Source organism: Xenopus laevis, chromosome 4L, assembly GCF_017654675.1.
Source record: "Xenopus laevis strain J_2021 chromosome 4L, Xenopus_laevis_v10.1, whole genome shotgun sequence".
Lineage (NCBI taxonomy): Eukaryota > Metazoa > Chordata > Amphibia > Anura > Pipidae > Xenopus > Xenopus laevis.
The window spans coordinates 24,912,796-24,936,738 of NC_054377.1; the positions used below are offsets into that span (position 1 = coordinate 24,912,796).

At 43.5% G+C, this 23,943-nt stretch overlaps 1 protein-coding gene across 1 annotated transcript in view; it reads right to left on the reverse strand.

Moving 5' to 3' along the window:
* Window positions 1–1,157: 1,157 nt before the first annotated feature.
* scyl1.L (SCY1-like, kinase-like 1 L homeolog) overlaps window positions 1,158–23,943 on the reverse strand; it is a 30,651-nt gene continuing 7,865 nt past the window's right edge. The window contains 13 exon segments of the mRNA NM_001091835.1: window positions 1,158–1,549; window positions 1,623–1,704; window positions 2,677–2,928; window positions 3,099–3,179; window positions 3,291–3,418; window positions 4,209–4,388; window positions 7,349–7,424; window positions 7,507–7,695; window positions 8,326–8,481; window positions 9,726–9,839; window positions 19,554–19,661; window positions 21,317–21,475; window positions 22,987–23,142. Of these exon segments, the coding sequence (NP_001085304.1) occupies window positions 1,425–1,549; window positions 1,623–1,704; window positions 2,677–2,928; window positions 3,099–3,179; window positions 3,291–3,418; window positions 4,209–4,388; window positions 7,349–7,424; window positions 7,507–7,695; window positions 8,326–8,481; window positions 9,726–9,839; window positions 19,554–19,661; window positions 21,317–21,475; window positions 22,987–23,142 (1,806 nt within the window). The 3' untranslated portion in view covers window positions 1,158–1,424.

Below are 23,943 nucleotides of genomic sequence, written 5' to 3' on the forward strand. Positions count from 1 at the left end.
TAGCTCAGGGTTTAGATTACAGAGGGAGAGAGGAGCAAACTCAAGCCAGTGCTTGGAGGTTTAGGGTAAGGCCACACGAGGAGATTCGGGGGGATTGTCGCCTGGCGACTAATCGCCACGTCTTTTGCACGACTACCTCCCCGAACTGCCTCTGCGTTTTTCCCCATAGGCTACAACGCAAAGTCGCCTGCGCTAAAGCACACGCGGCAATGCGTTTTCTATAGTCGCCCGAAGTTGCCTCAGTGATGCAACTTTGGGCGACTATTGCAAACGCATTGCCGCGTGTGCATTAGCGCAGGCGACTTTGCGTTGTAGCCTATGGGGGAAAACGCAGAGGCAGTTCCGGGAGATAGTCGCGCAAAAGACGTGCCGATTAGTCGCCAGGCGACAATCTCCCGAATCTCCTCGTGTGGACTAGCCCTAAGGCTGAAAACAGAAAGTCTGATACAGAAGCTCATGTGTACACAATAGAAGGAAAGAAATGCAGTGTTTCTTTTGACAGAGGACTCAGAGCAGCACTACTTGGAGAGTTTACTAGTGTATTCTGATAAATCTTACTTAGTTTTAGCCTTTCCTTCTCCTTTAAGATTTCTCACATGCCCAGAGGCCAGCACAGGGGATCAAGCTGGCCCATGCAGCCTCCAGTAGGAGATTAGCGATTATAGTCATTGGCAGGCACCTAAATAACTGGCACTCCCTCTTTGATGTTGACTGAACCTATTCAGATCTTGTTTGATCGTTGGGTCTTATTTGAGTGCACCTCTGCTGGAGACATTTTGGCCTTATTGGCAAATCATCAGCTCTAGAAAACACAACTTTTCACGTATAAAGAAATAATTTTAGGTGTATTTCAATTTTTGTCTTTTTAAATATTGACTGATTTGTTCATCTTCTGGTACAATGTAAAGCCTCACCTGAGTGAGGAATTACTGGGAGATATTTTAGGATTCATATTACACAGCTTTGTTGCCAAATGACTGGTGCCATGTTAAAATATGTAAGTGTAAATAAATCTTTAGTAGCATATCATGTTTAATATCCTTTACTTAGTGTGAGAATACAGCACACAGCTTGTATTATGTCACTGTATGTCTGCATATGGCTCCTCACTGCTGGATTTTATTGTAAGTGAAATTATAAATGCAATTGAGACATTCTGGTTCGTAAAATCCAATTTTATTCTTTGGCTGTACGTATACAGCATTGTATGTAAGATAAAAATTTATACAGCATAAATATTATGAAACCTCTGACCTTGTTCTCTTCATTATGGAAAGTGTCACAGCTTGCTGGGGTTGTGTTGCATTGAGTATTACTCAGAGCAATAAATGGACCAGTCTGGCAAACAATAAACATGATGCTTCTGCTGTGGAGTATGTGATAAAATGTCACCAACATGTCCCTTATTTATTTCCTAGCTCCTCTCAGTCCAGTTTCCTCACTCCCAGTTTCAAAGGCCCCTTGGCTGCTCTTCTCTCAGCCCTTTTGGCTTCTATTTCTTTTTGACGCTCTTCTCGCTTTTTCCGGGCAATTTCAGCTTTACTGAGACCTAAAAAAGAAAGGTTAATTACCATTACCCAACCCAACACATCATCTCTAATGGAAGGAAGAGTGAAACTTACCCTGATCTGCTTCCACGGATTCCCAATTGTCTTCTCCTCCCCAATCCCCAGGGCTGTCTGAATTCCGACTATCATCGGTTTTCTGATGGGAAGCAAAGAAAAAATATAAGGCTGCAGCTTAAAGGGACCCACAAAATTGAGGATTCTTGGATTTGGCTGAATAAACCACAAACTAAAACAGTGGTTTTCTTCTCATTTAGTTCTGCGTAGCGAGAGGATAGACTTAAGGAGGTTTCTCCCCTTTAACTTTAAGTATGATATAGAAAGTGGTACTCAGAGACAATTTGCAATTGGTTTTTATTATGTGTTTGAGTTATTTAGCATTTTATTTTAGTTATCTGGTTGCTAGGATCCAAATGATTTTGAATAAGAGACTGGAATATGTATAGGAAAGGGGCTGGTGAGTAATAAAAAGTAGTAATAACAATCCATTTGTACACTTAAAGAGCATTTGTTTTTATATGGGTGCAGTGACCCCCATTTGAAAGCTGTAAAGAGTCAAAAGAAGAAACACTATATAAAATAATGACTAATTGAAAAGATGCTTAGAATTAGCCATTCTACAATATATAAAAAATTAATCAAAAGGTGACCCACCTTTAAGGGGCAAGATTACACTCATGAACCCATGCACAGAGCATCATAAGAAATGATATGATCATATTTCTTATATTTTCTTATGATTATCATATATGATAATCATAAGAACATCTGAAGCCTAAATATTGCATTTTACTGAGCAAAATCAGGGCATGGCAGTGTCAGAGAGGTGATGTGTTTCAAAAGGTAGGTAGAGAAAATCTACTGCTATTTATTACAACACATTGTAACTAGATACCACTGTTTCTCAGTCATTGGGTGACATGTTTAAGAGCAGTAAACAACAAATTAGAGATAGTTATGGCTTCCTGGGTAGAAAATAAGCTTTATATTTTACTAAACATTACCAGAGCAAATCTAAATTCTTTCAACAGATATTCATCTTCTAACTGTCCCTCTGCTACTTCACTGTATGTATTTCCAGTAACATTACAAAGTTGTTCGTAACTAGTACCTGGCTGGAATGCTCTGACAAAGTTGTAAAGAAGTCCCCCTGTTGCCCAGCGGTGCCAGGGCTTTCCCAGTTATAGTCACTAGCAGGGCGTGTTCCTTCTTCAGGCTGCTGAGATTTAGATGCTGTGGGTTTCTTAGCGGGAGGAACAGTTGGAAAGGCATCATCCCATCCCCAGCCATCATCCAGAGCAGAAGTTTTGTTAGGAGGGTGCAAAACCTGCTCTCCTTTGGAACTTGAGGAAGAAGAGTGGACCTGGGGTAATAGGAGAAATAGGTGGAAATAGAGGATAAGGTGCAGAGAAATAATTTTAGAGCAAGATGACAAAAAATAAAGCTTTACAAAGGGCGTAAACTAAGCCAACACATTAAAGTGCTTGTAGGCTGAAAGGAAAGCAAAGATTAGATTAAGTAGCACCCACTTACAGTCTTCTGCTGCGTTTTGCTCTGACCCCAGTCTGTGTCCCAGTCATCATTCACAGTCTGACCCTTGCTCTGGTCTGTGTCCTGCAAGGTAAGTGGGCATATACATTGGGAAGTATGCTTTTTTTTTTTAACCAATCACAGAGCACTATGTGTCAGTGCTCATATTTTAATACCAATCTTTTTCCCCCCTACCTCTAAGCTCCCCCAATCTTCATCATCCCATCGATCTAAGGAATCTGAGGCACCTTTTTCTTCTTCGGGTTCATAGCTGGATGGGGTGGTTGAGGCAGCAGGGGGAGCAGATGGTGAAGGAACAGTATCTAATAAAAGACACAGACAATTTAATTAAATAGTATAACAATGATCTCATCAGCCAAGGTGATATAAGATCACCCTCTGTTTCCATAATTAGGAATGCACTGAATCCAGGATTCGGTTTGGAATTCGGCCTTTTTCAGAAGGATTCAGCAAAATCCTTCTGCCTGGCCGAAACGAATCCAAATTTACATATGCAAATTAGGGGCGGGGAGGGAAATCGCACAACTTTGTCACAAAACTAGGAAGTAAAAAATGTTTTCCCCTTCCCACCCCTAATCTGCATATGCAAATTCAGTTCGGTATCCAGCCGAATCTTTCGTGAAGGATTCAGGGGTTCGGCCGAATCCAAAATAGTGGATTCTGTGCATCCCTACTTATAATACACAAAAGCCATGAATATCCTTTAAATTATATCCTTAATACACTAAAGCCATGAATATCTTGTAAATTATATCCTTAAACGGTGAGTTCTGATGTCATCAGTTATAAATGTGAGTTCTGATGTCATTTCTGTCACGTGACTCACTGAAACTTGTGTATTATAATAAATAAAGTACCCCCAGTTGCAAAACATGAGGATATTAGAAGTTAACTCGGAGTTCCATGACCTGCCTTCGTCCTCATTTTTATATGGTCATGAAACTCCTCAGTAACTTGTAATATCCTTATATTTTACAAGAGGGGGTATTTTATTCACTATATCAATGGTGCTCAATGGTAAAGTAATAATGTAGCAGATCTCTTTTTCTGCCTCACTGTAAGAGGCTGATAGTGTAGATTATCTGCACTCACCCGGTTTGCTTGCTTCTATGGTGGCTGGAGGTGCTGGTGCCCCTTCTGAAGGAGATGCATCCTGGGCTCCACCCCCTGTGCGGATGAACTTGGAGGTCAAGGAAGAAACACCAGTGACAGCCCAGCCTGCCCATCCTCCCACAACACTTGGGCTTGCTGAAGCTGTGTGGACATCCTTTTCTGCAGAAAATAAGAGGGTAGGCAATTACATTTACCGTATATACTCGTGTATAAGCCGACCCGCGTATAAGCCGAGGTACCTAATTTTACCTATGAAAACCAGAAAAACGTATTGACTCGCGTATAAGCCTAGACACAACTATGTTATATATGTTGCTCTTTCTTCGCGGCTGGGATGCCTCACTACAACATGCAGGAGCCGTGAATGCTATGAGCAAGTGTACATGCGTTTGTTCGTTTATAGCTATGTGGTCAGATGCAGCTTGTTCTAACCGGAGTCTAACTACAATATAGTAGTGTGAATGTGAGTGAGCGTATCAAAGAGAATACAGAAAAAGAGTGCCCATTCCATTGAAGTCATGCATGACATGGCAGAACATGTTAGCCAACAACCCATTTAATGAGATTAGGGAGGGCTACCTCATCATGCATATTTAAAGCACTTCAAGTCAAATAACTTGTTTCTCCAATACAATATTCTATTTCACAATCACTTCCTCTTACTGAGACCATGGGCAGCCCAAGTATCCATTTCGTGACACGCCGCGTACATTTGTTTGTTTGTGAGGAGTTCACATGATTTATGTACCACAGGCTAAACGTATTAAACAGATAGCATAGCAAGCACGGAATACTTTACAGGCACTTCGCTTCTGTTGTCAATTACAAACGCCCTTTGCCCTGCCGCAGCTCTGCCCCCGCCTCCTTCCAAGTGGTGGGAGGGTTGGCATTTAGGGTCAGCACATGTACCGACTGTATCCAACGCTAGCGAAATGGAGGAGCGGGATGATAACCGGACTACTACCGGCAGCCCTGAAATAAATGTGCTACCTCATCCTGCTAAAAAACAGAAACTAGAGAAGACGCGTACTCACGGGACCCAAGAAGACGTGCACTCGCGAATCACTGAATGGAGTAGGAGACGCGCAAGCGCAGTTCAACAAAGCTGTCACGTGGGGCACGTACGCCTAGATGACACTTGCGCTGTTGCTCTTCGCGGCTGGGAGGGGGTTTCATCGCTAAAATTTACAGGTAAGGCTGCTGACCCGCGTATAAGCCGAGGTAGGATTTTCAAGCACATTTTGGGTGCTGAAAATCTCGGCTTATACGCGAGTATATACGGTATATGAGAGAAGAAAGGTCAACATTGTGGACACATTAAAGGGGTTGTTCACCTTTATAGTATTATATAGAGATATTCAGAGACGTTTTGTGGATTTTGAGTTAATTTGCATTTTATTCAGCAGCTCTCCAGTTTGCCATTTTAGCTATCTGGTTGCTAGGATCCAGATTAGCCTAGCAACCATGCACTGATTTGAATAAGAGAAAGGAATATGAATAGGAGAGGTCCTGAATAGAAATGAAGTAATAAAAAGTAGCAATAACAATAAATTTGTTTTTTAGATGGGGTCAGTGACCCCCATTTGAAAGCAGGAAAGAGTCAGAAGAAAGCAAATACTATATAAAGAAAAAAAAGAAGGCCAATTGAAAATTTGCTTAGAATTGGCCATTCTATAACATACTAAGGTTATTTACTAAAATCTGAATTCATCCCATTGTCCTAATAAAAAAAAAAAAAGCTTGCTTGATTTTGCCTTATTTATTAATAACTTTTTAATCGGATCGGTAAAAAAAAAAAATGTAAAAAAATTTAAGTGAAAACCCAGCACAAACTACGATATCTCCAAATTGGGATAGGGACATCTCCCATTGACAGGTCTGAGATGGTGGATTTTGGAATTTGGGCTTTTTTTTTTGCCCGACCTGATAAATTCGAGGTTTAGTAAATAACCCCCCTAAAAGTTACCTTAAAGCTGAATCACCTCTTAAAAACAATAAGAAAGCAGCTACAAGTTTCTGGAAAGTGGCAAGATGGAGTTCCTAGATCTGTATATCGATGAATTTGTGAGGCCCGAAATGTATCCAGTACAGACCAGAACATGGTTACAAGGCCAAGTTCACATTTTGGATTCTCACATCACAGGTTTGATTTGGCTCAGAGTTGTACTACATTCTGGGTTGTACTGTCTGTTTAAACAAAAGATTTCAAGATGCAGATGGCACCAGATGAGATCTATAACCATTGCAACAAATACTGGTGACCTCCTGTGAAAATATGGGCACCAGCACAAGACAGCCTCATTGAAAAAGGGAGAATTAAAGGGGATGTAAAGGCAAAAAAATTAAATCCAATTTTTACTTTCTTAATGAAAAAGAAACCTCTCTCTCTCTCTAATATGCTTTAATTAAAAAATGTCTACCCTTTTTATAAGAAAAAGGACTGTATGAAGTGAAATTCCCCCTTCGTTTTACTTGCTCTGACTGCTGCAGAGAGTCCCAGACGGCCCCTAACTGCTCTGTAGGGAAACTGATCATGCTTACAAACTGCAGGAGGAGCTCCCCCACCTTACTTTCCTGACCTTAAGCAGCTTTTTTTGTTTCCCTGTAGAGATTTGTATCTGCAGACCCAGTGCAGTCTGCATATTCTGATTATTAATCAGTCTTGCTGTATCGGTTTCTTTGACAGACATTATTTGACCTGTGCTGTTTTGATAATTTAGGACTATCCCTAAGATTAACCTCCCAACTGAAGCCCAGACCACATTGAGCATGTGCGTAGTCTTGGTCTTGCAAAGATGTTTAAAACTTTGAAAACATAAATCATCTGTTTAATTAGACTTCTGGTGCAGCATGTTTATGTTAAGTATACAAAATACAGCATTTTTAGCATTATTCGATTTTAGACTTTACTTCCGCTTTAACAAAGGAAAGGGGGAAGTGCTGGTGACTGTGCAAACATAGCCACTGGCACAAGATGGGGCTGCATAAAGAGAGAGGAGGCATCACTTGAGTATGAAAGCGGAGGTATTAGTCACTGCTGTGTTTCAAGGAATCTGACTCCATGGTTCAGTACCATTATTTCAATAAAAACAGATTTGTAAGTTGAAAGTTAGACTTACCTAGTTCTGCCAGCTGTGATGGATCCCCGGATACTGTCTCTAGTTTATCCAGAAAGCTGCGGATTGTTTTGAAAGCCTGGAATAAAATGGGAATATAGCTATTAGTCTCTGACATAAATGTAATGTCCCTGGGGCTGATGTGAATTCTGGGGACTCACCTGCTCTCTGACATTTTTCTCTGGATCCAGAGTGACCCCACATAGAACAGGCAGAACCTTTCCAGCGCAGTCTGCCATGGAATAGAAGTTGTGTGTAGCAGCAAAACCAAGAACTCCTGCCGCCCGGGATGGAGCAAACGGATCCTTGGTGGCTCGGCTGAAGGCTGAAATCAGGACCCTCTGACGTGTCTGCAAAAAGAAAAATGCTTGCACTGAGCACATGTTGTTTCCTGGCAACAATTTCTGGATTTTAAAGGAAAACTATACCCCCAAAATGAATATTTAAGCAACAGATGTAGCATATTAAAGAATTTTACTAAACTGGTATATATTTAAGTGAATATTGCCCTTTTACATCTCTTGCCTTGAACCCCCATTTCGTGATGGTCTGTGTGCTGCCTCAGAGATCAACTGACCAGAAATACTGCAGCTCTAACTGTAACAGCAAGAAGTGTTGAAGCAAAAGACAGAACTCTGTCTGTTAATTGGCTCATGTGAACTAACGCGTATAGTTTGCTTGGTATGTTTGTGTGCACCGTAAATCACACAATCCCAGGGGGCTGCCCTTATTTTTTTTAAAATGGCAATTTTCTATTAATGATTACCCAATGGCACATACTACTAAAAAAGTATATTATTATGAAAATGGTTTATTTACATGAAGCAGGGTTTTACACATAAGCTGTTTTATGCAACATTGTTTAGGAGGTATAGTTTTCCTTTAAGTGACAGGACTGTGTATAGCGGTAATTATACCTGTGTATTTAGAACACATATCCAATAGCAATATACACACACAGCTTACGCATGAACACTTACAGCAGGATTTAAGTACGGAGCGATCTTCCCAAGACAGACAGTTGTGTTACAGCGGATTGGTCCTTGATCATCACGTGCCTGTAGTCTGGCAAAATGCTTCATCAAGTCCATATTGAGGTTATTCTCATTTAGTTTTGGGGCCAACAGCAGCATAGACTTAAGGGAGAGAATAGAATGATTTGGATTATGGATAAATACTCGGCATAAGATCGTTGGTTTGAAGATAACTGTGCATAACTATTCCACCCTACATATTTTAATTGCTATTTTCCTCCTGATTTTTTGGCCCACTTGCCTTTCTGACCCTGCTGTGCTCTTAAAGTGATACTGACACTTAAACTACTTTTTAAAATATGAATGTACATTAAACGTTACCTATAGGTCATGTTGTGCCAAAATACTTTATGGCAAAGTTATAAGTTGCTTTCAAAAGGCAATATTATGATAGAAGTAAATAAATAAATAAATAAAAAAAAGTTTAATTTCTGGTGTAAGTATCTCTTTAGGTGTCCATAGATACGATCTTTCCTGGAAAAGATCTTTCTAAGAAAGACTGTTCATTTTAATTAGGGATGCACCGAATCCAGGATTCTGCCTTTTTCAGCACGATTCAGCCTAATCCTTGCACCTGGCCGAACCAAACCCTAATTTGCATATGTAAATTAGGGGCAGGTAGGGAAATCACAAATTTTCACCACAAAAGAAGATTTTTTTTCCACTTTTTCCGTCCCTGTCCCTAATATTCATAAGCAAATTTGGATTTGGTATTCGGCTGAATCTTTCACCAAGGATTCAACTGAATCCCAAATAGTAGATTCAGTGCATCCCTAATTTCAAAACACACGTGTAGAGCTGGATTGTCAGATATACAGTACAGATAGAAACAACAGAATTCTACCTGTATCTGATGATTCAGCACTAACAATGGCCAATCTAAATTTTCTGGCCAGCCCAACCGATATCCAAGTCTTTTGTCGATATTGGTCAGCTAGTTTCCCACCACACACACTGAATATTGTACGGAAATTAGTTTTGTATAATATCATTGGTGCATCTTTGGTCATCTTTAGGGAGAATCATACCGCACTCACTACTACTTGCCTGTGGTCACTTCCTACTGAAATAAACAGGAAACCTTTCACATACTAAAGGCTAAACTTGGTTAGAAGTTATAGAACTAAAGTCCATAAAAAGGTTTTATTCTTCCTGGTTATGATATATTTGGTACTGGCAAGTCTCATTCAACTGCACTTGCTCAGCAATCTTTCACCACTAATCCAAGCAGCGTCTGCATCTAAACTGAAGGATAGGGAATTCCCAAATACTGCAGTAAATGTTAGAGATGAAGAGAGTGTATATGTTGTGTTTGTCACGGCACTGCTGTGTTGTATACTAGTTACCTTTACTGTCTGCTCCCGTATAGCAGGGTTGGTGTCCATAAAACCATGAACGACGTGGGGGAAAATCTGTGCGTTGACTGTCGGTTCATTTAAATACTGGATAAAGTTCTCCATCTGCCACAGAAAAAGAAACACTCAGTGTACTTGATTATTAGTGAATTATTAGTTAATAATTACAATTGGAGTAAGTATGTACACACACACGTAGCAATTTTGAGTTTTAGGAGGTAAGTACAGGAGAAGTATTATTGGCTTTGCACAATTTGACATATATTATTTGTCCAGGTTGGCTGCAGCTTAACGATGATTGTGCCACTCAGTTTTCAAATGGTGACAAAGATTCTCAGTTTGAGTGAGATTAAAGCTTCGATTGGGCCGTTACAGGACATTCCTCTTTTTGTTTTTGTGCCACTCCAGTGTTACTATAATGTTGTGATTAGGATCTCTCAAGCTTCAGTTTTTAGCAGATTGATCTAGCAGTTTTCTTGCAATATTACCCTGTGTTTTAAATGTATTCCAACATCTTATTTCTTAAAATTCCTATCACATGTAACTAACAGGCCTCTCGTCTACTAACAAGGGGATCCATTTTTTGTGAATAATGGCAGCACATTAGCAAACACCGGTGGGAACCCTCTGCCTCCCCTATGAGCAGGGGGCAGGAATTGTCCTCTTGGTCGTTATAGCCACTCAGGCTAGAGAATGACCCCGTTGACTGTCACACGTAGAGGGGTTCTGTTACCCTGAAGGGTGCAGGTAGCCCTGGCCCTGGGTACCACATTTTCCGTTAGATTTTCTTGTTTTATGGGGACAAGGATTTGTCCCTCCTCCTAGTAAGCAGGACACTTAAAAACTGAGGGATTATGGCAGTGTGGGGTTAAGCCGGAGTCCCGGACACGCCCCCTCACAAATTAGTTCTAAGTGTCCTGCCTCCTAGAGGGTGGAGCTTAACCCCTAGAGTCCCTGTGTCCTCCTGAGACGACAGAGAAAAAGGCATTTTAAGAAAATACATTCATGGATGGTGCTGTCTGTGATACAAAGAATTCGAAAATCAGTTGGTGGTGGAAACTGTGAGACTTGCACCAAATGAAATGATTTTTGGAGGTATGAGTGCTGACTAAACTCTTGCTGTACATCAATAAATTACAGAATATTTTGTACAGAGATCTGACCACCACACACCCAAGCTCCTTTACTGGAGAAAATACAATCACATTTGTTTACTTTTAGAATAATCTAAGTGCTTATTTACAATGCCCCAGGCAGTGTACAAAGTGCAAACATGGCTGGGATCAGCAATTTTTTGCCCAATGCATGGGACTCTGTGTGAACGCACTCCATTCCCTACCTTGTGTGTCATTCTGAGCCGCAAGATAAAAGTAGCACAGCCTGCATTAGGACCGCTTGCCAGTACGGATTTTTCAACCAGCACATCGTTAAAGGAACAGTAATACCAAAAATGAAAGTGTTTTAAAGTACTGTTGCCCTGCACTGGTAAAACTGATGTGTTTGCTTCAGAAACACTACTATAGTTCATATAAACAAGCTGCTGTGTAGCAATGGCGGAAACTAAAAAAAATAAAGTCTATATGGCACAGGTTAAAGATGGATTTTTGTCTTACCTGTAAAATCCTTTTCTCTCTTCATCGAAAGGGGGACACAGGCACTGGAGGGTTAACTTCACCTTCCGGGAGGAAAGGACACTAAAAACAAGAACTTTGACAGCCCTCCCTGGGGCCAGCCCGCCTATCCCAGCAGGCCACACCCCCACCAGGAGGCTGTCACACCCCAGAACGTTAAAAGTGTAAAAGATAACGGAGGAATTAACTAGAACTGACCAAGGAAGAACCTTGGGCTAACTTGACTGATGTCCACGCAAAAAGGACAAAAAAGGAGCTAAAAACACAAGGGCTTGGGAGCCCCACCAAGGAGGTGATGCTGGATCTAGACAGAACTGTCTGAAGGAACCTGCCGCGGCTAAGCTTGAGATCATAAGGGATGGGCGTGCCTGTGTCCCCCTTTCGATGAAGAGAGAAAAGGATTTTACAGGTAAGACAAAAATCCATCTTACTCTCTCATCTCAGGGGGACACAGGCACTGGAGGGACGTTCAAGAGCAGTCCCAAGAAGGGTGGGTAGATCAAGCTGAAGATTGCACGACAGCGTGCAGTACCTTCCTACCGAAAACAGCCTCAGAGGAGGAGGCAACATGAACCTGGTAGAAGCGGGTGAAGGTATGGATGGAAGACCAGGTGGCAGCCTTGCAGATCTGCTCCACAGAAGCCATGTTCCGCGCTGCCCAGGAAGCCGCCAGTGATCTGGTCGAGTGGGCCGTGACCCTCAGAGGAGAAGGTTTACCGGCGATCTGGTAGGTCCGGTGAATCGTGGATCGTATCCATCTGGCAAGGGAGGTCTTGGAAGCTTTCAGACCCTTCCGTGGACCAGTAGGGATGACGAGGAGAGCATCACACCTGCGAAAGGATGCGGATCTGTGAACATAATATCTGAGAGCGCGGACCACATCCAGGGAATGTAGTGCAGTCTCCTTAGAACACTTAGGGTGTGGACAGAAGGATGGAACCACAATGTCCTGATTGAGGTGGAAGGCCGATACTACCTTTGGCAGGAAGGTGGGTATGGGCCGGAGCACAGCCTTGTCCTGGTGGAAAATTAAGAAAGGCGAACGGCAGGAAAGTGCTGCTAGCTCGGACACCCGTCTGGCCGACGTGATAGCGAGGAGGAACACGGTCTTCCAGGTGAGAAGGACATCCGAGGCCTGAGCGAGGGGCTCGAAGGGAGCACCCTGCAGAGCCGTCAGGACTAGGTTGAGGTCCCAACCAGGTACAGGTGCCCGAATGGGAGGGGCGAGATGCGCGACTCCCTGCAGGAAGGTCCGAACAGGAGGTTTCAGTGCAATGTTGAGCTGGAAAAGTACGGACAAGGCAGAGATCTGAGACTTGAGGGAGGCAAGGCGAAGGCCTGAATCAAGGCCCTGCTGCAGAAATCCGAGTATGCGGGCCGTGCTGTAACGATGCGGGGGAAAAGAGTGAGCGGTACACCAAGTGATGTAAGTCCTCCATGTTCTGTAATAGATACGAGAGGAGGAAGGTTTTCTGGCAGCAATCATGGTCGCTATCACTCGGTCATCAAACCCCTGCCGTTTGAGGACTAAGGTCTCAAGAGCCAGGCCGTCAAATGGAACAGATGAATATTCGGGTGGAATACTGGGCCCTGGCTTAGAAGATCCTGACGATTTGGAAGATGGATGGGCTCCGTCTCTGCGAGATTGACGAGATCTGCAAACCAGGCCCTTCTGGGCCAGTATGGAGCCACTAGCATGGTCCTGACCCCCTCCCGCTTGATCCTCTTCAGTATCCTGGGGAGGAGAGGTAGGGGGGGGAAGACGTAAACGAAGTGGAACGGCCATGGAGCCGTGAGCGCGTCTACTCCGACGGCCCTTGGATCCCGTGACCGAGACATGAAAAGCGGAGTCTTTGCATTGGTCCTGGAGGCCATCAAGTCGACCTCTGGCATGCCCCATTGGTCGGTCAGAATTGCGAACACTTCTGGGTGCAGGGCCCATTCTCCTTGATCGAGAGTTTCCCTGCTGAGGAAGTCCGCCGTCCAATTTTCCACTCCCGGAATGTGGACTGCGGAAATGGCCGGTACGTACTTCTCCGCCCAGGTGAGAATGCGCGAGGCCTCCTGCATGGCTCCCCTGCTGCGAGTCCCTCCCTGATGGTTGATGTATGCCACCGCCGTGGCATTGTCCGTCTGGACCTTGACGGTCTTGCCCCTGAGGAAGTCTGTCCAGTGAAGGAGAGCCAGGCGAATGGCTCGGAGTTCCAGGACATTGATTGGAAGAGATGTCTCTGAGGGGAGCCATCTGCCCTGTGCTGTCTGGCCCTGACACACCGCACCCCAACCCCGGAGACTGGCATCCGTGGTGAGGATGGTCCAGTGAAGGATTGCAAACGGCTTGCCCTGGCTGAGATTGGCTGGTTGAAGCCACCACCTTAGGGAAGTCCTCGTCGGAGAGGGGAGAGTGATGGGAGAGTCCAGACACGTTCTCTCTGGGTCCCAGTGTGTCAGGATGACTCGCTGAAGGGGACGAGTGTGAAGCTGAGCAAAAGGAATGGTATCTATCGCCGAGACCATCAACCCGAGTACCTGCATGCAAGATCTGAGGGGAGTGCATGGCGAGGTCGCCAGAGAGAGAATGCGACTGCGTAGAGTTAGAGCCTTGTCCGCTGGAAGAAAGGTGCGGCAGAGCTGGGTATCGAAGAGAGTCCCCAAGAATGTCATTCTCTGTGCGGGAACCAGGAACGACTTCTTGAAGTTGATGATCCATCCATGTTGTTGTAGGGTCTGGATCACGAGGGACAGATCGGACCGATTTCTCTGGGCTGATGGAGCCTTGATGAGGAGATCGTCCAGGTAGGGGGTCACTGATACCCCCTGAGACCGAAGGAGGGCTAAAACTGGGGCCAGGATCTTGGTGAAGACCCGAGGAGCCGTGGCCAGGCCGAAAGGGAGAGCCACAAATTGGAAGTGCTTCCCCAGGGAGGCAAATCGCAGGTAGCGATGATGCGCCCGGTGGATAGGGATATGGAGGTAAGCGTCCTTGATGTCGACGGAGGAAAGAAACTCCCCTGGTTCCATTGCTGAAATGACGGAACGGATGGATTCCATCCGGAAAGAGAAACGTCTGAGGCAACGATTGAGTTTCTTGAGATCCAGAATGGGACGTATTCCTCCGTCCTTCTTGGGAACGCAGAAGAGGATGGAATAGAAACCCTGCCGTTCCTCCTCCTTGGGTACCGGTACCACTACCCCCGCCTGTTGGAGGGCGGAAATGGCCCTTAAGAAGGCTTCTCTGCGTACGGGATTGGACGGTGGGGGAGAAGAGAGAAATCTCTCTGGAGGAGGATGTCGAAACTCTATGGAATAACCTTGGTGGAGCACTTCGTGGACCCAGGCATCTACGAAGGAGTGAGACCAGACCTGCCGAAAAGAGAGGAGACGCCCTCCCACCCTCTCGATTCGGGAGGTGGTCAAACCTTCAGGAAGAGGATGCTTTGTCGGCAGAAGGTTTCTGAGTCTGTCTGCCAGCGGACCAGGCAGGTCTCTTCCACTTTCCCCTAAAGGAAGGGGCGCTCCTTTCTGTGGTTGGAGTCTTAGCTTGTTTGGAGCGAAAGGAACGAAATCGAGAGAAACGGCGATTTGCCGACTGCTGCTTAGGCTTGTTCTGTGGAAGGAGGGTACTTTTGCCCCCTGTAGCCTGGCTGATGATTTTATCTAGCTCAGTGCCAAATAGAACCTTGCCTGCGAAGGGAATAGAGACAAGTGACTTCTTGGATGTCAAGTCCGCCGACCAATGTTTGAGCCAGAGGAAACGTCTGGCCGCTATGGAAGTGGCGGAAGCCCTGGCAATCATCTTCGCCGAGTCCAAGGATGCCTGGCAGAGGAACTGGGAAGCCTCCTTGAGTTGTTCCGCCAGCTGTAAAATAGAAGCTTGGTCAGAACCATCTATAACAGCCTGACAGAGCTGATCGGCCCAGACCTCTGAAGCGCGACTGACCCAAGCGGTAGCGAAGGTCGGTCTGAGGGCTGCACCTGAGGCGAAAAATATGGATTTGCAGAATCCCTCCAGCCTCTTGTCAATAGGATCCTTGAATCCAGCCGCGTCGGGAACTGGAATGGTGGTGGACTTGGCTAGACGGGAGATAGGTGGATCGACTGTAGGAGAGAGGCACCAAAGATCAGTGTCGTCCTTGGGAAAAGGATAGAGAAGGGCGAAGCGACGGGAAAGATTGATTTTGCGTTCTGGAGAGGCCCACTCATCCTTGACTACAGAAAAAAGTTGGTCATGTGAAGGGAACAACTTAGCCGTCTTTTTCTGTCTCTTAAAGAGATCAGTGGAAGGATCGGCTGAGACAGGTGGAGACACGTTAAGAGTCTCGAGAACAGACTCAATCAAGCTGTCTATGTCTGAGATGGCTGGAGGAATCTCAGGTTCCCGATGGGAATCCTCGTCAGAGTCCCTGTCAGAAATTTGGCCATCCTCTGCCAGTTCCGACTCCTCGTCGGAGTTCGGAAGTAAGACTGTGTCAGAGACCTTACGTTTCCCGGATATCCCAGAGGGAGGTTGGGAAGCCAGCTGGGCAAGGAACTTGTCTAAAGACTCGGGGAGCCGTGCAAGTCCCTGAAGGGAAGAAATAGAATCCGCTAAATTTTTAGCCCACGGAGGTTCAGGTACTGCAGCCGATGCGCCGTGGCTGTCCGTGGAAGCCGGGGCATGGGAAGGCTGCGAACATGCTGTACATGTAGGCTCAGGGTGACCCAGAGGAAGTCTGGAGCGACAATTGGAACATGCTAGAAAGGAGACCTTAGGCACGGAAGGAACCTTGGCAGTAGATTGCGTAGAACGCAGCTTAGGACCCTCCCTGGTGGGATCTGCCATAGTCCCTAAGTATGTGTATGGAATACAAAAATATATATATATATATATATATATATAATATATATATATATATATATATATATACCTAACTAGAAAAGGTAGCCCAAGGGTCTAATTAGGTAAGGTATGATACAGGCCTGAAAGAGGGTGTCAGCCGTCCTTGTGAGATGCAGCCTGAACGCTGAAAATCTGTGCCTGTAAGGACTCTGCCTCTGGAAGAGGAAGTTAGCCTGCCAATGCCTGTGTAGGAGGATGGAGCCCTGTGCGGTCTGGAGAGCCTGTGGCAGACTGGTGATCCAGGAGAGGCGCTGCAAGACTGCGCCCAGCAAAAAGGAAAAACGGCGCAAAGAGAAGGAAGTGCGCGCGCGTGCGCGCGCATGCGCGATGACGTCACCTGTGAGCGGCGCGAAGCCGCAAAAAATGCCTCTGGAAGGAAAGCTGCCGCTCCGCTCCCTGGGTAAGGGAGTAGCGTGGTCGGAGCCAAAAGTGGAGAACCACTACTGGGTTGGGGGTGCGGAAGAGCAGAGCCAGCCGCTGGCACCCCAACCAGGAGAACTGAGCCGCAGCTCCTGTCTCACGGTGCACAAGGGCTCAGGGGACAGAGCAGTAGCTCCTGCCCCATCAACAAAATGCCCTGAATCAACCGGGGCTGAACCGGAATTCCTGCCCGGGAATTACCTAAAAGGAAATAAATAAATAATAATAATAAAAAATTAAATAATAAATAAAAAATCAAAAGAAAAATCTCCCCTGAGGGGAGAGTGTCCTCCTCCCATGAGGACACTAAAAAAACTGGGGTGTGACAGCCTCCTGGTGGGGGTGTGGCCTGCTGGGATAGGCGGGCTGGCCCCAGGGAGGGCTGTCAAAGTTCTTGTTTTTAGTGTCCTTTCCTCCCGGAAGGTGAAGTTAACCCTCCAGTGCCTGTGTCCCCCTGAGATGAGAGAGTAATAGTGGATAACAGATAACATTATGTTTTACAGAGTTTATCTGCTATCTGCTGTGTAACCTGAGCCTTTTCTCCTTTGAATGGCTGCCCCCATTGCTACACAGCAGCTTATTTATATAAACAATAGTAGTGTTTCTGAAGCAAACACACCAGTTTTACCAGTGCAGGGCAAAACTGCATTATATTTGTATTACTTTAAAACACTTTTTGATGTTATTATTCCTTTAAGGGGGACACATGCTCCTAGAATGAGCACTAAGGGGCATCCTAGTGCTCTTGCACCCCCCCCCCCCGGGGGAAGAATGACCCCTTTAGTCTCTTCTATCAACCAATACTATACGTAAATAAGTTGATTTGATTTTATTAAAAGAAAGGAAGCCTTCATTGTCTAGTTCAGAAAAAAAGTAGTTTGAACATGTCTTTTTCCATTAATTTTCCCCAGTCTGATACAAAGCACCCATGTGCTCCGGTAGATAAAGATAATCCTGCTCTCTATGGCCTACAGTGTAAAAGACATTCCATGTACCTTATGTATTTACTATCCCAGTGCATATGCAGTAGAGATGCCCTTGGATTTGCAAGGCTAACATTTTCTGTTCTCTGTTGCAGTTGTCTTTGCAATGTGTGTTACTACTGTATGGTAAGATAGTTTATAAAAAAAAGGACAAACGTAACCATAAAAAACATACTGAAAACACACAAAGGCTGTTAAAATGGAGGCCTGAGGGAAGGATGTTTTTCTTCTAATTGTCTTCCAATTAGTCCAAGGACTCCAGAGACTGCATTGTGTGCATTTCAGCATTTTTGTTATAATTACGCACGCAAGCAAATGCTGGCCCACTATACGGGAAAGGGAGAAGCAGGAAGACGTATTTATTCATTTCTTTTCAAGTGCCTTCAGCTGGAAGAATCATCACATTTTATAGGCATATAGGTTATATATAGACATAAAAGGTTGAACTTGATGGGCGTAGTCTTTTCTCACCCTAACTTACAATGTAACTACCTATGCTGTACAATGAAGAGAGCCGAATACCTTCTAAAGGTAAGGGACCTGTTATCCAAAACGCTCAGCACTTGGGGTTTTCCGTCTAAGGGATAATTCTGTAATTTGGATCACAGTACCTCAAGTCTACTAAAAATCCTTTATTCATTAAAGGAGAACTAAAGAAGTAGGAAATGTTGTACATTATGTTTTGGGCTCCTGTACCAGCGCAAGGCAAACACAGCCCTTTAGCAGTAAAGATCTTTGTCTCCAAAGATGCCCCAGTAGCTCCCCATCTTCTTTTCTGCCGATTCACTGCACATTCTCTGTGCTGCTGTCACTTACTGAGCTTAGGGACCGGCACACAATATACAGTACACATAGAATAGAAATGTCACAATATAAGGTTGATTATTAATTAATACAGATAATTACTACATGGCAGCACAGAAACCAGTGTAACTAGAATCAGAATATAATAATCAGCCCTGTAGCATCAGCTTATATTACAGACCAACCTCATTTTCTGCTGGATAATTTGTGACAACCCCTAAGCTTAGCTTCTCAACAGCTGCTCAGAGCCCACTGAGCATGTGAGTGTCACAGACACTTTCCAAGATGGTGACCCCCTGTGACAAGTCCTGGGTCATTGCTGTTTTTGAGAAGTTGAAACCGTAGGCTGGTGCAATAAGTTCAGTATATTATATTTTTAGCCACATTCATTTTTAGGGTTTATTTCTCCTTTAAATAAACGAAATAAGATTGTTTTGCTCCCAATAAGGATTGATTATATCTTAGTTGGGATCAAGTACAAAGTACTGTTTTATTATGACACAGAAAAATGAAACAAGTCTAACATATTTGAATTTTTTGATTTCAAAGCTGTTGAACTGGCACTCCTGCAGGACATTAGCTATAAGGTCAATTAGATTATACCTAAATACAGTAATGTATGCTTATATCCGTAACCTATGCATGAACTAAAGGGTTGTTGAATCAAGGTTTGTCCTCAAATACAGTACAGGTATGGGATCCGTTATCCAGAAAGCTCAGAAGTGAGACAGGCTGTCTCACATAGACTCCATTTTATCCAAATCTACATTTTTTAAAATGATTTCCTTTTTCTCTGTAATATTAAAACAGTAGCTTCCACTTTATCCCAACTAAGATGTAATTAATCCTTATTGGAAGCAAAACCAGCCTATTGGGTTTATTTAACGTTTACATGATTTTCTAGCAGACTTAAGGTATGAAGATCCGTTATCCGGAAAGCTCCAGGTCCCAAGCATTCTGGATAACAAGTCCCATATCTGTATATATATTCCCTTTAGGTGCTTGATATTAGATTGTACAGAAACACATAGGCACGGGTACAGGTTTCACTGTAACAAGGTTACAAAGCACAATGAAGCAGTGGAAGGAGGTTGGCACACACCTGCTGCAGTAGTCGTATCCTCATGGCACGGTCAGTAGAAGAAAACATTTTAACTACAACTGGAATGATTTTTTGTTGGTATTCATCAGCATTCAGAAATTTTCCAATCTATAAAAACAAATGAAATGTTCAACTGTTGCTGTGCTATGCTCTGGGCACATTCTGCAGTATGGCAAACAATACAATATGAAATTAAAGCTTTGTCAGGGAGTGGGTCAGCCAGCTCTGCATTTTAATTACAAGTGCTGGTAGAATTCTATCCTTAGCAAATACTTCATACGTATGCTCAAACACAGTAATGCCACGTCACATTAGACTACGGTGCCTATTTAGTCATAGCATAAATATCTAGTTCAAGCAACCACACCTTAAAGCAGAAGTGCACTTTAAAGGGATTCTGTCATGATTTTTATGGTGTCGTTTTTATTTCCAAATTACACTGTTTACACTGCAAATAATTCACTCTACCATATAAAATTGAATTTCTACCCCAACAAGTGTATTTTTTTGTAGTTGTAATATTTATAGGCAGCCATCTCAGGTCATTTTGCCTGGTCATGTGCGTTCAGAAAGAGCTAGTGCTGCACTATGGAGAAGCTTTCTTGCAGGCTGTTGTTTCTCCTACTCAATGTAACTGTGTCACAATGTGTCACAGTGGGACCTGGATTTTTACTATGGAGTGCTGTTCTTAGATCTACCAGTCAGCTGATCATTTGTGTCAGGTAGCGGTTATCTGGTTACCTTCCCATTGTTCTGCTGATGGGCTGCTTGGGGGGGGGGTTAGGGAGGGAGGTGATATCACTCCAACTTGCATTGCAACAGTAAGGCCTCAAAGCACACGGGCAGATTCGGGAGATTTAGTGGCCTGGCAACTAATCGCCTCTTCTGCGGAGCGACAATCTCCCTGTACTGCCTTTGCCGTGTTTGCCGCCTGCTATAATGACAAAATGCTAGCTTCAATTTCCGAGGTCGTCTGCAGTTTTCGCCTGAGGCACCTTCGGGCAACATCGGAAATCGAAGTGCCGCGAGTGCATTGGTGCTAGCATTTGGTCATTATAGCATGCTGCAGGCACGGGGAAGGCAGTTCGGGACAATTGTTGCCCCGCAGAAGAGGCGATTAGTTGCCAGGCGACTAAATCTCCCCGAATCTGCCCGTGTGCTATCTCCCTAAAGCAAGTTTATCAGAGCACAAGTCACATGACTGGGGACACCTGGGAAAGTGACAATATGGCTAGCCCCATGTCAGATTTCAAAATCAAATATTACAAATCCTGTTTGCTTATTTGAAAAAGGATTTCAGTTCAGAAGTCTGCTGGAGCAGCACTGTTAACTGAGGTGGTTTGAAAAAAAATGTTTTTCCATGGAAGTATCCCTTTAAAAAATAACTTATAATAGAGTGTAGATACACTAAACTGAAGCAACTTTCTTTAGTGGATATTTTTAATAATGTATACCCCTTTTATATTCTGCCCTTTCCTTACCCTACAACATAAATACAATCCAGTTGTCAGTATTCCCAACAACTATAATGAATATTAAAGGCAATGGCATGTCAATGGCTGTGATCCCTGGGCTCAAAGGGTAGTGAAAAATCACTACAAATCCTCACCCACAATGGCAAGCTTGGAAGGAAAGCATTCTGTGCCATGTCTAAAAGCTGAAGGTGAATGTTTCCTTTAATTTTTTAAATGTCACAATCCCGGGGCTCTAACTGGAATGTAACCCTTTCCAGGCACATACTACCTGCTGAGAACCAAACTCACCTTGAATAGCGGGGGTAAAACAACAGCGCCTGCGCTGCCAAATTCAAAGGCTGTCAGCAGCTGAGGGAGGATTTTATGTCGGCAAAAATCTTCAGGAAAGGAGTCTAAGTTTTCACTGAGCTGTTCAAAAAATGTCTGCTTTTCCGCTGGGTCTTTGATCTAAAGAAACAAGAACAAGAATTGAAATGGGCAGGTCACCTTCCCAAAACGAAGACGTTTTCATATTCAAAAAGTGATTCATTTGTATCTATTGTTTTTATTTATTTATATTATTTATTTTTACCACTAAAATGCCTGCCTGCCAAGGTGCACAGCCACTACTACAATTCACAAGATTCCCTTAAAAAGGAGAAGTAAAGCTTAACTAAAGAAGTAGCTGGAAATGTTGTACATTATGTTTTGTGCTTCTGTACCAGCCCAAGGCAACCACATCTCTTTAGCAGCAAAGATCTGTGTCTCCAAAGATGCCCCAGTAGCTCCCCATCTTCTTTTCTCCCGATTCACTGCACATGCTCTGTGCTGCTATAATTTACTAAACTAAGGGACCAACTCACATTATACTGTATATCCAGAATATAAATGTCACAATATTAGGCTGATTAGTAATTAATACAGATAATTACTACATGGCAGCACAGAAACCAGTAAAACTAGCACCAGAATTGAATAATCAGCCCTGTAGCATCAGCTTATATTACCAGCCAACCTCATTTTCTGCTGGATAATTAGTGATGACCCCTAAGCTTAGCTTCTCAACAGCTGCTCAGAGCCCACTGAGCATGTGAGTGTCACAGACACTTTCCAAGATGGTGACCCCCTGTGACAAGTTTGAAGTCCTGGATCATTGCTGAAATTGACAAGCTGAAACTTTAGGCTGGTGCAATAAGTTCAGTATGTAAAATATGACATTTTTAACCATATTAATTTTTATGGTTTAGTTCTCTTTTAAGACACCAAAAAGGGCATGATTTGCTGGCTCTGGCCAGATTTTGATTCCGCTTAGAGAAGACATAGGGCAAGTTGCAGCTGTATGCTCTGCTTGTAAGGCAAGTTTAGCTGATCTCCGCAGAGGAGGGGTTTGAAAGCAGCAATAAACCTTGCTCCAGTTGCACCTCCATGTAAGAGTTATTTGCTGATAGATGGAGCTATTGTTCAGGGTCTCACTATAGGCCAAAGCCCCTGCCTACGCAATTGAAGACCCTGAAAAACAAACTAATAGAACATATAGAAAAGGGAGAAGATGAAGTCTTGTTGCGGTCAGCTTAATCCCAAGGTTTCTGTACCCCCACCTCCCCCCAGGAAATAAGAAAAAGTTTATTAGATTTACATTTTCTTTCAGTATGCAAAAATCAGTTTTGGGTGGAGTTGCCCTTTAAATGTAAACATTCTTAGAGGGGCAGAAACTGCAGTCTGCACATCTGGAAAACATGAGATGAGAGGAACCAAAACAAAATAATTTTTAAAGTAAATTATAGACAAATGCTAAAAAAAAAAAAAAAAAAAACAAAAAAACAAAAATCAACATAAAAGGTTAAAGAATTAACTTAAACATTATACTGAGGAGGGCAAATAAAATGGACTTGAATAACTTGAATGGATAGAAAGGGTGACAGATTGGGATATAAACAAAGATAATGAGAGAGCATTCAGAGAAGAAAACAGAATCTGACCTGTATTTCCTCCAGGAAAAGGTTGGTCTCCACAAAACTGTTGCAAAAGAATCCCCCTGGAGATCGGCAATTCTGAAGGAATCGTGAAGGATTGGGACGGATTTTGGGGTTTGCTCCAACCAGCTCGCAGTAATGAGGCACCAGTGATTTAGCAATCTAATGTAAAAAAAACACACATTGAGCTACACAACACAGTCTTTAATCCATACATGGAAAATCCCATAAACAGCAATTTATAAAGCAATAAAGCGCCTGTGATTTATTATGTCAAGGGGAACAGTCTTGTGCATATATATCAATAGCTATTCCATGAGCATTTTGGGTCTCTCTCTTATAGTGTAATGTAGTGGAGTGTAATGTAATGTAGTGTAGTGTAGAGTGTGAGAGAGAAAATATGTGTTTGTTTTTCAGATTCGATTACACAGAGTTCAGTTAATCATACAACACCATCTAATTACAGGTCTGGAATAATATGAATTACTACAGCTGTAAGTTGACACCAATGGTAATGTTAACAGGTTGGTTATGTTTTGGTGGTGCAATTAGAACACATTTCATACCAGTTTCCAATGACAGCCCCTATAGTGGAGTTCCTGGGCAGAAAGTACCACGTTCGGTAAGTGGGTGAGGCTCAGATTAGTAACCCCTTCTTTGGCCAGATTATTTTAATCAAATTGCAGTATGGGTGGGCTATGGTGCTGACTTTAAAGGGTAATGTGCTTATTTTTGTGCTATTACTTGAAAAGGGATATTGTGCCTGAAACATGTAGTCAAACATTGCATCTGTCAGTTTATTGCAGCATATTTCCGTTTCTGTGGTTCATCAATTTGCTGTTGATCTACATAACCCATGGGCTGGATGGGGCATAAAACAACCCTTGGGGCATATTCAGTTTGACATAAACCCATGAGAAGTGAATGGATCGGTCCTACCATGGGATCAGTGCATTCTTATAT